The sequence below is a fragment of the Trichomonas vaginalis genome, chromosome II (assembly GCF_026262505.1).
Source record: "Trichomonas vaginalis G3 chromosome II, whole genome shotgun sequence".
Taxonomy (NCBI): domain Eukaryota; phylum Parabasalia; order Trichomonadida; family Trichomonadidae; genus Trichomonas; species Trichomonas vaginalis.
In genome coordinates, this window is record NC_067204.1 from 15,883,636 (window position 1) to 15,898,306 (window position 14,671).

Consider the following 14,671-nt stretch of genomic DNA (forward strand, 5'->3'; position numbering starts at 1 on the left):
AAACGTTCATTCTGATGAGAAAACAATTCTTAATAAATCATTCTTAATTGATCTCGATTTCATTATAATCTCTAAAACTGCCATTGGTACGTTAGGTACTTTTAATTGGTGAAATGAAAAGAAGGAGAAAAAAGATCAAATTGCGTAAGTTTTTTAAAAAAATATAACAATACAGTATAATAATAAAATATAACCATCCGCTCAATAGTCATCTTCGTATGGATTGGTATATGGATTTACAGTTGAGATGTCTTGTAATTCAACATCTTCACTATCAGGAGCTTGAGATGGAGGTGGAAATGCTGGTTGATCGACCCCAAGTAGTTCTTCATTCTCCTTCTTCTCCTTCTTGTCTTTCTTCTTTTTCTTCTTTGGTTTATCTGAATTTTCTTCATGATCCTGATCTTGTTGATTATTTCTTGTCATTGGTCTTATCATTCCAATGCTTATGAAATATCTTGCAAATTCTCTTAAATGCTTTGGATCTTTTGGTGGTTGCTCGATATCAACTCCTCCATTAGCATCAGCCTTATATCTTTCATTTCTGAGACTATTGTCATTTGAAAGCAAGCGCTTTGTATCAATTTCTGTTGTGGAAACTTGCATTCCAAATAAATCGTCGAAAAATGTAGAAAGACCAAAGATATGGCTAATTATATATATGAAAAAGCCAAATTTGCTATTGAGGAATGACATAAGCAAAGATCCGTTTGAAATGACCATTGTTTGGTGTAAATTTCCTGCCTGATTCGCCTCTTTAAGAGAACACTTGCTTTCATCAAAGTCTACTCCAAAGTATTCATGATGGACAAACTTCACACCATTGACATAAATTCTCACCTTATTTTGTAATTCTTCAGTGAGTTGAAAGTAATGCGTAAATTTTAATATCATAATTTTGGATCTATTGATGTCAAATATAGGGGTAGATATTGGTTCCCATGTATGATAAGGCACGAAAACGAAAATTCCTTTCTTATCGCTATAATATGATCGGAGGAATATTTTTGGAGGTCCATATATTGATTCTTTAAGAATATTCATAAGAAAATCGTCAGGGTTTTCATTTTTCGGAATACTCATAACCTTGAGTTTTGTTTCTTCTTTTAACTGCTTTTTTCCAAGTGAATAATCGAAGAACATTTTACGCCTGAATTTTGTGACAGGTGTTGGCTTTCTTCCATTATTTCGCCTATAATATATAAAGTAATTCATTATAACAGAAGCAGGAATGAGTACTGCTCCGAGAATTGGTATGAATCCTGGTGAAGCCTTTCCATTTTTTGCCCAGCAGAAAATCGAAATGAACGTATAAGTGAAATATATATTTTGTACGCAGCTTATAATGAAGCCAACAAGTGGATGATGCAATTTTCTGATAGCTATCATGTGTGGTATAAAAATTATTAAAAACATTACTGCGAAAAATATCAATTCTCCATACTCGTATCCCTTGCACATTTCTAATTTGCCTAGGCCGAGAGCTTCTCTATGAATTGATGAAGAATTTATTTTCCGGGGTTCATAAAGCATGAGTATAAAATTAAATTGAGAATCAAAATATATTCAAATTATCTCATAAATTTCTCATCAAATAAATATTAAACTCTATATGTTTACTCATTGATTTCATTGGATAAACGGTTTCATTGAAAAATCAAATTTTAAAAATTAATACTCATTGTATAGATCAATAATTAAATTAGGAAAAACTTCATGAAGTTTCAATATTATCGATTTTCATTCAATTTCATAAAAGAAAATAGAAATTCAGCTTTCGAGAATCGTTCTTTGGCAGATAGCTTAAATTACGTTTTAAAGTTTATCCGTCGAGGTAAAAATGCTGTGATACGAAAAATGAAAATTGTTCCAAATTCAATTGATGCGTTAACTCATTTTTATATCTTTACTATATTGCAATTATTATATCTCATGCATGTACTAATCATTCATGATTGTTAAACATCAATACATTGCAAAAAAATAATTTCAAAATTTATATAAGGTATAATAAGGAAGATAAAGATGATATTAATGATCGTTTTGTATTTTTCTGGGTGTATGAAATATTCAAAATGGAAAATAATAAAAAATTTTGATTTGCATGTCTCCTGAAAGCGCAAATTTTAAATTGAGAAGGTTTGTTTGCAGGCCTTAAAATCAATGCGTTCAAGGAAAAACAAAAAATCTAAGAAAGGATTTCAGCAAGAGTCTAATAAACCTACTTCAGAAGTTCCAGTATTCCAATACGAAACTAACTGGGGCAAAGAAAATATATATGGCGAAGCAGATTCAGGATCAGAATCTGATGAAGAGCATTACATTGAAGAAGCAGAAATTCAAGAGAAAAAGCATCTTTCTACACTTAAAAACGAAGATTACAAGGCATTTCAGCCACCTTCTTTGAGTGAAATAGATCACGCAATGGAGGCACCAAAAGAAGACTCAGCAATTTTAGAGCAAAAACTTAACGAAAAGCAAAAGGAAGAGTTATCATTAAAGATTAAGCAGATTATTTCCTTACTTGTTCAGACAACAGAAGAAATAAAATCAGATGACTTAGAACCATATCAAAAACAACTACTTAATAGCATATTAACGAATGGCAGTTTCTATTTATACTTAGTTTCTAAAGGATATATGTCCACAACACACCCAAGTTTAGATTATATAGAAGAAGTACAGCAATTATTACATGAAGGCGGAGTTGAAGAAGAGGAAATGGAAGAGGAAGCAGAAGAGGTTGCAGAAGAGGAAGAAGAACCTGCAAAAGAAGAAGTTCCAGAAAAACATATCCCAGATCACTTACAGAAGGTCGAAAAGGGCGAATTCCGTCCTGTCTCTACAGCCATCCTCAAGAACAAGGTTATTATTCCAAACAATTCGAAGAGGAGGACAAATCCAAGAAATGCTCACAGCCACAAGTATGCTGTCGCCATGCAGGAGTATTCTACAACACACAAGAAGAAGAACGCTCCACGCGATGGTCTTTACAAAGGCGAGCGCGCAGGTATTGCGAAAAATGTTGTCAGATCAACAAAGCTTCAAGCTGCACATTAGAGTTAATAAAGATATATATATTATTTGGATTAATTGTATTGATAACAAGTTTTTTAAATGCATTTTCATTAAAAATAAATTTTATAATTCCAAATATTAATGACGAAATAGCAAAACAAATCTCAAAAAGGAGATATAGAAAATGTCATTCAAATTAAAAGACAATTACTTTTTATCAACTAATATTTGAAAGAAATATACCTTAAAATATGAGATTTATAGCTATGAGATTGTACTATATATTCCGTTGATGATGGCTGGCGTTATGTGCTAAGAATTTGATTACTTCCAAGATAAGACAGAGAAATTTGAAATTTTGACGACCAATCATATCACTTCTTTGTTGAGTTTATCACTAATTTATTTATACACCTTATATCCGCTATAAAATAAATGATGAGGTGAATGATTTCGTAATTTTCTATCGTCGCGGCCGCTTCACCCTAATGACTGAAAAAAAGCAGGCTAATGATCGAGCATGGTCAGCTAATGATAACGCTGTCAAGGGCTCTGTTGGATACACTCCAAAAGAGGATCCGACAATTGATGATGAGCCACAAGAAGAGCTTGTAATTGACCGTCCATGCTGCTCTTACTGCCTTTGTGATATTCCAGAATGCCTTGTCAAGGACAAAGCAATAGGCAGATGGTTCTGCAACGGCCGTGGAAAAGCGTTACACTCACATATCATTCATCACCTTGTTAAATCACGCCATATGGAAATTGAACTTCCACCGCAGAATCCATACTCACAAATTCCGATGACATGCTATCTTTGCCACTCTACAAACATTTTCCGTTTGAGTTTTGTTCAATCTCAGAAAACAGGCAAATATTTCGTTCTTTGCCGTGAATGCTGCAACGATCCCCAGCTTCACCTCTACTCCCTTGATCTCGCACATCGTCAATTGATCGTTCAGCAGACTCAAATGCTTGAATGGTTGGTCAGACCACCATCACACGCCGAATCCAAGGACGGATTCAGATTCTGTGATATCACTCCAACCGATATGGATCTTCTCGAAGAAACATGGCCAAAGAATCCGAACGCAACAATCCTTGATTTGCCACAGATCAGAAAGAGCACAACCATTCCTAAGACGAAGCCCACATACAAAGATATCCGTGACTACGCGACCACTTACAACACTCTTGTTAAGCTAGAAATGGATTATGATAAACAAGTCACAGAATCAATGATCTACAGGAATGTGAAGATCAATTTCAAGAGAGAAGGCTATAACCGCTTTACAGGAACCTTTAGCTTCCCAATTTCGGAAACATCTCGACCAATCAATATCGGAGATACTTTTCTTGTCAAATGCGGTGCATACGAAGCCAAAGGCTCTCTTGAGCGTACTCTCGGCGTTGGCGAGATCGAACTTCTTTTCATCCGCCAGCCTACTCCACCAGAAGATGCAATCTTCACCGTCCAACTTGTTTGGCTCGACACTTCCTTTGTCAGAATGATTGGCGCCATTGCCAAGATGCCACAATCCCCACAGACATCAACCGCCAACATAATCAAGGAAGTTATCATGGGCCATTTACCAGATACGATTCCAACTCTTCCTGGCGAACCAAATCGCAGTCCAGTTGTCAAAGGAATTCCAACACTCAACCTTTCCCAAGTCAACGCTGTTTCATACGCCCTCAAATCTCCATTCTGCATGATACAAGGTCCGCCAGGTACAGGCAAGACAACAACAATTGCCGCTTTAGTTACAAGATTCCTTCAAGCAAAAGCCGGTCCAGTTCTTGTCTGTGCACCATCCAATGCAGCTGTTGAGCGTGTTACAGAAGCAATTGCATCTACACATGCATCTGTTTGCCGTGTTATTTCAACATCGCGTACAGACATCGAAGCAATTGATGACAAATACGCTCTCCACAACATGGTTTATTCACTTGATTGCGCTGAATCAAGGAGATTGAATGACATGTTGATTGAGAGATCGAACAGAGATTTCTCTGAAGACGAAGAGAAGAAATTCAAAGATCTCCGCAAGAGTTTGGAGAACAGAGTTATTGATGCAGCAGATGTCATCACATGCACATGCATTACATCAGCTGATCCAAGACTTGCAACAAAAGTATTCCCAACAGTCATCATCGATGAAGCAACGCAAGCTGTAGAACCAGAAATTTTAATCCCTATAATGCACGGATCGAAACAAGTCTGTTTGGTCGGTGATCACATGCAGCTTGGCCCTGTTGTAACAAATCCAAAGTGTGTTGAAGCGGGATTGGGCAATTCCATTGTCCAGAGATTAGTACAGCTTGGATTGAGACCACAGAGACTTCTCACACAGTATAGAATGCATCCTGTTCTTTCCGAATTCCCTTCAAACACATTCTACGATGGAGAGTTGATGAACGGAATTCCTGCAGAGAAGAGAACTCCTCAACAACCAGTCTTCAACTGGCCGAAACCAAGCTTCCCACTCATGTTCTACAACAACGTGAACAATGAAGAAGAAATCTCTAACTCTGGTACTTCATACATCAACGCTTTCGAAGCAACAATTGTTTCCCAGATTGTTACACAACTCTGCAAAGCAGGTGTTGATCCACAACAAATCGGTATCATCTCTCCTTACTCCGGCCAAAAGTTCTATCTCCAGAATTTCTTGGCTTCAATGGCTACATTGCCAAGCTCTTTCTACCAGAGACTCGCAATCGCATCAGTCGATTCCTTCCAGGGTGGTGAGAAAGATTACATCATCATGTCCTGCGTCAGATGCAATCCACACGGATCAATCGGTTTCCTCAAGGATTACAGAAGATTGAATGTCGCTTTGACAAGAGCTAAGTACGGATTGATCATCGTTGGATGCGCAAGAGTTCTCTCAAAGTCAATCCTCTGGTACAATTTGCTCAGACACTGCCAGGAACAGCACGTTCTCGTGGAAGGTTCAATCATGGATTTGAAGGAATCTCCTTGCGTTTTACAAAAACCGTCTGTCAAACAGTCAGAAATATTCCCAGGAATTCCTGTCGGCGAATTCGGTAAGGATATGGTTCCAAACACTGTCGAAAGCAATTTCGATAATGATGATAATGATGGTGAAGCTTATTTCAACACTGTTTCTTAAGAGAAAAAATTGGATAATTCTGAAAAAAAGTATACAATTTGCTTTTTTTAAGGGTAACTTTAGTATGAAGACGGAAAACAAAAAAAAGTGAAGACTCAACAAAAAGAAAGAAAAGATTTCTTTGATTTCAATTTTTTTGGATAATGATATTTTGAAACTTTTTTGAAATCTATGATTTTTCGGAATTTATTATAATTTTTTTCTTAAACTAAATATCAGTTTTATTTATACCATTTGTTTCTTAGCGAATGCTTTTTAAAAGACGCACTTTCTGCTAGCTGATATTCATAATCCCTCCGTAATTTTACTGACAGTCGAATTTCTTATTTCAAATAAAAAAGTGAAATATGGAGAAACACCTCTTTATCGAACAACATCAAATAATCAAGAAGAAACAGTTATACTTGTTATTTCACTTGGTGTAACAAAATAGTGTTCGCAAATAAGACATTTCTCTTTCTTTTTCTGATATACTTGAAGATGAATTTCATTATTTACCATCTCTCAATTGTTTATTACTTTTCCGTACTTTTTCTAATTAAGATTCGTTATTCTCCCACTAAGATTCACATATTCTAGGTTGCTCAATATGAGCTTTTGTTAAAAGAGATACCACTCAATATATATACTATATGATTTGCCAAAATCTAATTTAGAATTTGACTTTGATAAAATATATCCGGACAATTTTTATAGATATACGCATGACAAAGCCCAAATATTTTCTAGAATTAAAAGAATTGTTGAGATATTAATATTGAGATTGGGCATACATCAACTTTTATGGCACTTTTAAGGGAGGCTTCCGACCAGAAAGCCCTCTCAATTTTTTGTGATGTTTACATCAAAAGTGAGATTCGTTAAGCGTTTTTCTCGTTGAATATTGAGTTTCCCGGATTTTAAGTTATTCATAAAGCTTCTCTATATTATACCCTATCTACTGATATGATTATTTTTGAAAAATCTCTTAAATCGACCTGCACTGAATTTTTTAGGGAAAATTCGAAATTTTATAGACGTTTTCTGTAACGTTTTTTTACGGAATAAAATCCGAAAAATAATTTTTTGAAGAATCATTTGGGTAGAATACTTATCGAAAATCATATTTATTATAATTTTGGTCGATAAAAATAAGCGGATTCAAAACTGGCAAAAACCCTTTCGGCAATTGAGTAGGTGACAAAAGTGCATACTCTTAAATTAACCTTAAATGTTGATTTTTCGATATTTTCGGTATTAACCTTATTGTAAATTTTTCCGGTGATAAATCTATCACACTGAGGTTATTTTTCCGGTGAGATTTTTAACCTTGATTTAATGAAATTAATATATATAAATTTTATTATTTTTAATTTCGAATGAGTATAATAAAATATTTTTTTATATCGTCATAACTCTCATCACTGTTGTGATTCCAAATGCGATTATTAAGTTTCAAGTCGCTAATGTTTTGAATGAAGATAGAGCAGTAAGAATTCTTACAAGGGCAGGTAATCAGATTGTTGAGCAAAGAGCTTCAAAACACGATGAATGTTTGAAATTAATTCAACACATTTTGGAAATTGTCGAAAGCCGAAGGATTGAACCTAATGTCCTTATTCCATCTTTGAAGGCAATATTAAATTTGGCACAAAGAAGTTTAAAGGAAGAGTAAGCAAGATTAGATAATTTGGACTTTTTTTAAAATTAATGAATAAACAGTATATTTTTGAAGTGTAAGCTTATTTACCTGAAGCTATATTACTTAATATAACATTCAAAGTATTATTGCTATTTATTGGAGAACAAATTTATGTAATTTTCACATGAAAATTGATAAATTTGTATTTCCTTATGATAATCAATTTTTGTATTTGTAGAGAGTCTCCCTGCATGATATCAAGACTTGGCTATTGGTCTTTATCCATTTTTGAAAATTGTATTGTAAATTGTAAGAATTTCTGAATACTACTACTATAAAATATAATTGCTTATCAATGTATATTCTCCCTGCATGATATCAAGACTTGGCTATTAGTCTTTATCCATTTTTGAAAATTGTATTGTAAATTGTAAGAATTTCTGAATACTACTACTATAAAATATAATTGCTTATCAATGTATATTCTCCCTGCATGATATCAAGACTTGGCTATAAGTCTCTATTCATTATGAGTATGACCCCATTTTTTTTACAAAAAGTGCCGAATTGCAACTTTGTCCCAATCTCTTCGGCAATTTGTGGACGATTCCGAACCCCCTCATTTTTGAAATTTAATAAGAAAAATAGAATCTTTATTAAATATAGATTTTAAAAAACTTGGTTATAAATTACGAAATTTTCTCACTTGGGTTAAAAGTGACAATTTGGTCGGAAGCCACCCTTAATTCAATTTAACTTTGAAACAAAAATCAGAAAAATAAATAGTCTAATAGATTACTGTTAACAAAATATTCATCAATATCATTTATCATAAAAAAAAGTAACAAATTGTAAACGTGCTTCAAATGTCTCTTGATAATTTCACAAAGAAAGAAAAGCTTGGCGAAGGAACATATGGTGTCGTTTATCGCGCCGTTGATAATAGAACTGGAGAAATAGTTGCACTTAAACAAATGCGTCTTGAACAAGAAGAAGAAGGAATTCCTGTTACCGCGCTACGTGAAATTGCACTGATGAGGAACTTAAATCATCAAAATATAGTAGCTTTGAAAGATGTTATCAGTACAAAAGGAGCTTTAACAATGGTGTCAGAGTATTTGGAATTTGATTTGAGAAAATATATGGATTCAACACGTACTGGTGTTCATCCAGCACTTCTCAAGTCATATGCATTCCAACTTTTGTGTGGTATCTGCTATTTGCATAGCAACAGAATTATGCATCGTGATATGAAGCCACAGAACCTTTTGATTAACAAAGATGGTTTCCTAAAGATATGTGATTTCGGTCTTGCACGAACATTTACTATTCCACCAAGGCAATACACTCATGAAGTTGTTACTTTATGGTATCGACCGGTAGAATTACTTATGAACTCTCCACTTTACGATATTTCAGTTGATGTATGGGGAACTGGATGTATTATCGCTGAAATGATTTCAGGAAACCCGCTTTTCCCCGGTGATTCAGAAATTGACCAACTCTTTAAGATTTTCAGAGTTTTTGGAACACCAACAGAAGAAACATGGCCTGGATTTACTAGACTTCCAGGATATCAGCCTACTTTTCCGAAATTCCCAGAGCAAAATTTAGCTGAGGTTTTACATTGTAATAATGATCTGTTAGTTGATCTCCTCAAGCAATTATTAGAGATAAATCCATCAAAGAGGATCTCTGCAATGAGAGCTTTGCAACATCCCTTCTTTGCAGATATTCCTAACAAATTGATATCTCTTTGTCTTCCTCCTGGTTGCTCTGTTTACGGAAAATAACTTTTGTTGAGTGTAGCTGTTTGTTTTCGTCTTTTGTTTGGTAAGAATTAAAATATGATCTATATTATTTATTCTTTTTAACTAATTTTAATCTGTCATATGAAATAATAGTAATTCCTTTTGTTGTTAAGTTTTAATCAAGAGCAATTATTGAAAATTAAAATAATCATCGGTATTGAAACGTATTAATCCAGAAACTATACATTTTTGCAAATTTCCTTTAATTTAGTTCTATAATAAAAGCAATATAAACAATGTATTTTTGATTGAAAACGATATTCTTCTATAATCTCATTTCTTTTCTTTTAAAAAGCGAGTAAAATAGCATAGAAGTGAGTAATCATATAATAATGTTGCTTCTCATAGATTAGTGTAAAATAACAGTAATCTGCCATGTAAACAGGCAAAAGATGCAAGTTCATTTTTCAAATTTTGGTTGTTGATCATATAATGAACGGAGGCTCCCATCTTTATGCTTCTTTAGCAAACTTCCAAAAGGTAGGGAATTCCGACCGGGAAACTATGATAAAATCAATACGCCATGATTTAGCAACAATGCTCAAAAATTCCGAGGATTTTTCTTTCCTTTCAAAGCAAATACCAAGCACGAAAATGCAATATAGAACTCTTATGTGGAATATACTGCTTGGCCTTGGAGAAATCGATGAGCACGAAGGAGATAAATACATTACAGCTTATCATTATCTATCAACAACAGACCAAAAGAAACTTCTAGGTGAACTAACTAGGATTACAAATGCCCAGAAGCTCGACTCAGTTAAAACAGACTATCAGGCGTACTGTAGTTTCCTTGTTTTATTAGCCGGATTCTTATCACAGTCAGGCTCGCAGTATCCGCTTCACCAGCCTCTTCTCACGTTCGGGCAGGTATTTTTACAGACGTACACTTATCCTTTAGCGTTTTTTGCATTTCGGCAATTTGTTAACCACTATGCTCCACACTGTTTTCCACGAAAAGGCGAGAAAACAGTTCAAACTGGTCCTTCGCAGCTTGCTGTGCAAATTGCTTACGAATTTGATCCAACTTTGAAGGAAATCTTTGGCAGATTGTGTCCAGAATACGGATTTTCGTTCAGCCATATATCATCGTTCTTTACGCAAATGAAACAGACAGACCAAGTATCTATTGTTTTTGATTTTCTTTTCGCGTACGGAGCTTTCATGGTTATATTTATAGAAGCCGGATGGATGTATATTAATAGAGATACAGATATTAAGAATAATTTGATTCTAGCATCATCAATGCCAGATGCATTAGTCGTTATTCGCCAAGCTGTCAAGATATTAGCTTCTACAAGTCCGGAAAATATTGCAAAGGCAAAGGCCTTTTATACGGTATAATTTTTATTGTTTTATATTGTAATTATTAAAAATTTATAAGAGATAATTAAGAATTTCAAAAACCATTAGTACAAAATATCCTATCAAGTTCTGTAGCCAAAAACATATATGTAATGATTTTATATTTTGGCAACTGTTTTTAATCAAAATTTCCGTTTGAAAAGAATAAACTATATATGAATACATACTAACTACAAGAAGTTGATGATTTTCAATATGCTACCTATTATTTAATATAAACATTATTTATCAATTAATAACATTTTTAATTTATGCAGATCATTCTTTATAGAATACCTCAATTATTCTATATTTCCTTTTAATTGTTTAACATAATCACGAAAGTCTGACTTAACACATCTTTTTAAAAAAATTGATTCATATTTTAAAATAATATGCTTCCACTCATATTATCAAGTCATGCAAGCCATGAAAATATTATTTATCAAACATTGATTCTTAAAATCATTTAATTTGAAGACAATGATTTTAATATTTCCAAATTGAGTGATTTCTATAAAGTTAATATATGCTCTTTGACGTAAAAGTTCTCACCATTATATTATTACTTTCTTAATTAGAAGATAATGCGCCTTTTTTGATAAAACAAACTTAATAATCATCAAGAACGATAACGATTATTTTGTAAATTAGTTCGTTATCCCAATATTTTTTTCAAATGACTGAAGAGCCTATCCCAGAATGGCGCAAACAATTGAACACACCACTCGTTGTCGAAACAGATATGGGTGATGACCTTCAAACAGAAACTCTCGATTTAGTTTCCTCAGCTATCGAACGTTCACAAAATAACTTAGAACTTTGCTGCAAAGCCTTAAAAGAAGATATGGACAAGAAAACAGGTCCAGGCTGGAATGTCGTAGTAGGTGAAGATTTCTCACATTATATAACATATACAAAGAATATGATCTTCCTTTACTTTGGTGGTAATTTAGGCGTTCTTATGTGGAAGTAAATAAAAATTATTTTTATATTTAACACAATACAATGTAATATTTCGTTTAGCGGCCTTCTAATAAATGATTTACAGCTTCTTCTAAATTTCCGTTTGCTTGAATGAGGGCATTTCTTGCCTCAGTCTCATTAAATCCCATAGATACCAAGTTGTTTAAGCTATCTTGGTTTATATCTGTATCTAAATCATCTTCTGGATTTGCTAACGGAGCTGTATTGGCTGCATTCAATGGTGACTCGCGGAGTGGCACCATTGCATCATCTGAGGATTCTTCGATCTTGACTAAGCGTGCAAGACGGAGGAAATCAATTTCAAATAATATATTTCCTAAAATTGAGGTAAGAAGAGGACAAAAACCATATGGAAATGTTATTACAAGTAATATAACAAACATCATTGTAAGAACTATTTTGTCTTCGAGTTTTCCTGAAACTGGAATTGGAATTGAAGGTAATTGCCAGACTGTATATATAAATAAGCTGAAAGGAATGAAGTACATGAGTGAGAAATGTGATTTGAATCCTTTGAAATATACGATCAAACCCCAAAAAGGTGCGTAACAAATCGCGTTGTATATGAAGAAATTGATTAAAATTCTGGTACTAAGCATACGTTCTATGTGTCTGAAGCACCAGAAGCATGCACTGAGTATAATGCATTCGTAAAATGTTCCCCAGCAAATTAATGACTGAACTATATCGAGAATTGGTATTTCAAGTTTATCTTCTTGGGCAAGAAGTAATACTATTGTCATAAATATTGATAACATAAGGATATTCATTAATAATGTTGACCCTTCGAACGTAAGATCTCCTTGAAACATTTTTCTTTTTTTCTTCTCTCTACAAAAAATTTAAAATTCAGACATACTCTTTCAAAATCTCGATTAGAAAATTTTCAAAAAAAAATCAAATAAGGGCAGACGGAAGCATATTATATTGTTTTCTCCTTATCCCGAATGACTCTTACTAGGATGCCGATCTTTTTGCTATCAATTCTTGAAATTACCGCGATCATACAATGAAACTTCACGATATAATTTCTTAAATATAATGCTCTTTTGCAAAATGCTTTATAGAATGTTTTCTTAAGCTTTGACATACATTCCGAGAATATCGAGATTTTCATAGTTATTAACAGTGCTTAAAGATCTCCAGCTTTTGTGCCACACTGAATAAGGTCGATAGTGATAAAAATTGTATTCTGAATGATCATTTACATTGATATTCTTATAGGAGATGAGAAATTTACTTACTATGCATAGGATAATAATTACAAAGTACTTAACAATGAATAGATGTCAATTCAGTAAGAAAAACATTTGTTTCTCTTATGGTAACATAGATTATTTTAACATCTTTGTTAGAAAGACTTATCTAAGCACAGGCCAAACGCTTTTATCTAAGTGGTTTGATATCCATAGAATTGGAAGAGGAAAAACTATGTTTTGATGTTAAACAAAAAAAAATCTTTATTAAATTTGTTCTGCTGCTTCAACAGAGGTGATAACAAGTCTTCCCTCGTATCTTCTACCTGCCAAATTTAATTGAGCTCTTTTTGCTTCTTCTGGTGTTTTGTATCTGATTTTTACAACACCGTAGTCGTTTTGATGTTCCATTGGGTCAATTTTGTAGTCTAAGATAGTTCCGTACTTCTGGCACTCTTCTGTTATGTCGCTGAGGAATTCATTTGTCAATTCTGGGTCCATTAAAATATAATCTTTTGCAATGTTGTATAAACAAAGGACTGTTTCGTCTCCAATCTGGTTTTCCTCTGTCTCTTGCTGAATGAGCGATGAAACAGTCATTTCTGAGTTCAAAATGTCAGCAATACAAGGATTATTCAAAAGATTTGGAGCAACAACGGAAACTAACTTGGTAGGACCCTCGTATAGTTGTGTCTGGCGTAATTTTTGATCTGATGGTGTTCTGGGGTCAATAGAAGGTGGTTCGAATGTAGTTCTGATTGAAACATCATCTCCGCATGTAGCTTGAAGGTCAAAAACTGTCATATCGGTAATTTCATCATGGGAAAGTGTTACAATAGCGTAATTTGAACCAGGAGATATAAAAGTTTTGCTAACTTGGTATTTCGGCTCAAATATCTGGTAAATCTTTTGCTCATTTGGTTGTTCGTTATGAAATTCAACGTAAATTGTATTCTTCGTTTGGTTTTCGTTGATTTCAATTGTTGAAAATTCTTCTGTTTGCAAGGAATAAGGCCAAATGATATGGATTTCACGTTGGTTGTATACGAGGGATTTTCCTATAGAAACTGCGGCTTCAGCATCCTTTTGGCTCTTAAAAGTGACGTATCCACCAAATTGATCTGGCAACCAATCAATGAAATCAATAGGATTTGGATCAGTAATAAGTTTTCTCTTGAGGAGATTCTGAGTGATATAATTGTTAAGTGTTTGTGGTGTCATTTCTGGAGGAAGGTTTAAAACCATAACTTTTCTCTTTGAGTTTGGATCTTCTTTGGTGGACATTGAATTTGGAAATATTATTCCGCCAAATGGTTTAATTCTTTCAACTAATTTATCAATTTCAGGATGATTTGGAGCGTAATAGCCAGGAGGCATACCAAGAGTATATCCCATTGACTCGTATTCTTCTGGTGAAGTAAACCAGCCTCCTCTCAAGAATGTATTTGCCTTATAAGCTATATCATTCATTTCGGGAAAAAAATCTGACAAAAATAAATGTGTTGAGTCAAGCTCACATATTTTCAATGATAATTCCTCTTTAAGGAAGTATAGATC

At 33.7% G+C, this 14,671-nt stretch overlaps 8 protein-coding genes across 8 annotated transcripts, besides 2 other annotated features; 5 read left to right on the forward strand and 3 right to left on the reverse strand.

The window, feature by feature from the left end:
* Window positions 1-81: 81 nt before the first annotated feature.
* Window positions 82-1,533, reverse strand: TVAGG3_0552330 (uncharacterized protein; the record flags this gene model as incomplete). Its single annotated transcript, XM_001329659.1, has 1 exon — window positions 202-1,533. One exon carries the CDS (start codon window positions 1,531-1,533, stop codon window positions 202-204), a length of 1,332 nt encoding a protein of 443 aa, XP_001329694.1.
* A 613-nt stretch (window positions 1,534-2,146) lies between these two features.
* TVAGG3_0552340 (something about silencing protein 10 family) lies at window positions 2,147-3,087 on the forward strand (the record flags this gene model as incomplete). Its single annotated transcript, XM_001329660.1, has 1 exon — window positions 2,164-3,060. One exon carries the CDS (start codon window positions 2,164-2,166, stop codon window positions 3,058-3,060), a length of 897 nt encoding a protein of 298 aa, XP_001329695.1.
* A 398-nt stretch (window positions 3,088-3,485) lies between these two features.
* TVAGG3_0552350 (DNA2/NAM7 helicase family) lies at window positions 3,486-6,388 on the forward strand (the record flags this gene model as incomplete). The annotated part of the gene is made up of 1 exon (XM_001329661.1): window positions 3,507-6,155. The coding sequence occupies one exon, from the start codon at window positions 3,507-3,509 to the stop codon at window positions 6,153-6,155; it is 2,649 nt and encodes an 882-aa protein (XP_001329696.1).
* Window positions 6,389-7,325: 937 nt separating this feature from the next.
* Window positions 7,326-7,536: a mobile genetic element.
* A 3-nt stretch (window positions 7,537-7,539) lies between these two features.
* Window positions 7,540-8,364: a mobile genetic element.
* A 268-nt stretch (window positions 8,365-8,632) lies between these two features.
* On the forward strand, window positions 8,633-9,608 carry TVAGG3_0552380 (STKc CDK like domain-containing protein; the record flags this gene model as incomplete). The annotated part of the gene is made up of 1 exon (XM_001329662.1): window positions 8,643-9,569. The coding sequence occupies one exon, from the start codon at window positions 8,643-8,645 to the stop codon at window positions 9,567-9,569; it is 927 nt and encodes a 308-aa protein (XP_001329697.1).
* Window positions 9,609-9,988: 380 nt separating this feature from the next.
* Window positions 9,989-10,977, forward strand: TVAGG3_0552390 (uncharacterized protein; the record flags this gene model as incomplete). The annotated part of the gene is made up of 1 exon (XM_001329663.2): window positions 10,020-10,931. The coding sequence occupies one exon, from the start codon at window positions 10,020-10,022 to the stop codon at window positions 10,929-10,931; it is 912 nt and encodes a 303-aa protein (XP_001329698.1).
* A 633-nt stretch (window positions 10,978-11,610) lies between these two features.
* On the forward strand, window positions 11,611-11,907 carry TVAGG3_0552400 (positive regulation of ATP-dependent microtubule motor activity, plus-end-directed; the record flags this gene model as incomplete). The annotated part of the gene is made up of 1 exon (XM_001329664.1): window positions 11,611-11,907. The coding sequence occupies one exon, from the start codon at window positions 11,611-11,613 to the stop codon at window positions 11,905-11,907; it is 297 nt and encodes a 98-aa protein (XP_001329699.1).
* Window positions 11,908-11,953: 46 nt separating this feature from the next.
* Window positions 11,954-12,730, reverse strand: TVAGG3_0552410 (uncharacterized protein; the record flags this gene model as incomplete). The annotated part of the gene is made up of 1 exon (XM_001329665.1): window positions 11,954-12,730. The coding sequence occupies one exon, from the start codon at window positions 12,728-12,730 to the stop codon at window positions 11,954-11,956; it is 777 nt and encodes a 258-aa protein (XP_001329700.1).
* Window positions 12,731-13,363: 633 nt separating this feature from the next.
* Window positions 13,364-14,598, reverse strand: TVAGG3_0552420 (RNA-binding protein family; the record flags this gene model as incomplete). Its single annotated transcript, XM_001329666.1, has 1 exon — window positions 13,382-14,584. The coding sequence occupies one exon, from the start codon at window positions 14,582-14,584 to the stop codon at window positions 13,382-13,384; it is 1,203 nt and encodes a 400-aa protein (XP_001329701.1).
* Window positions 14,599-14,671: the final 73 nt, after the last annotated feature.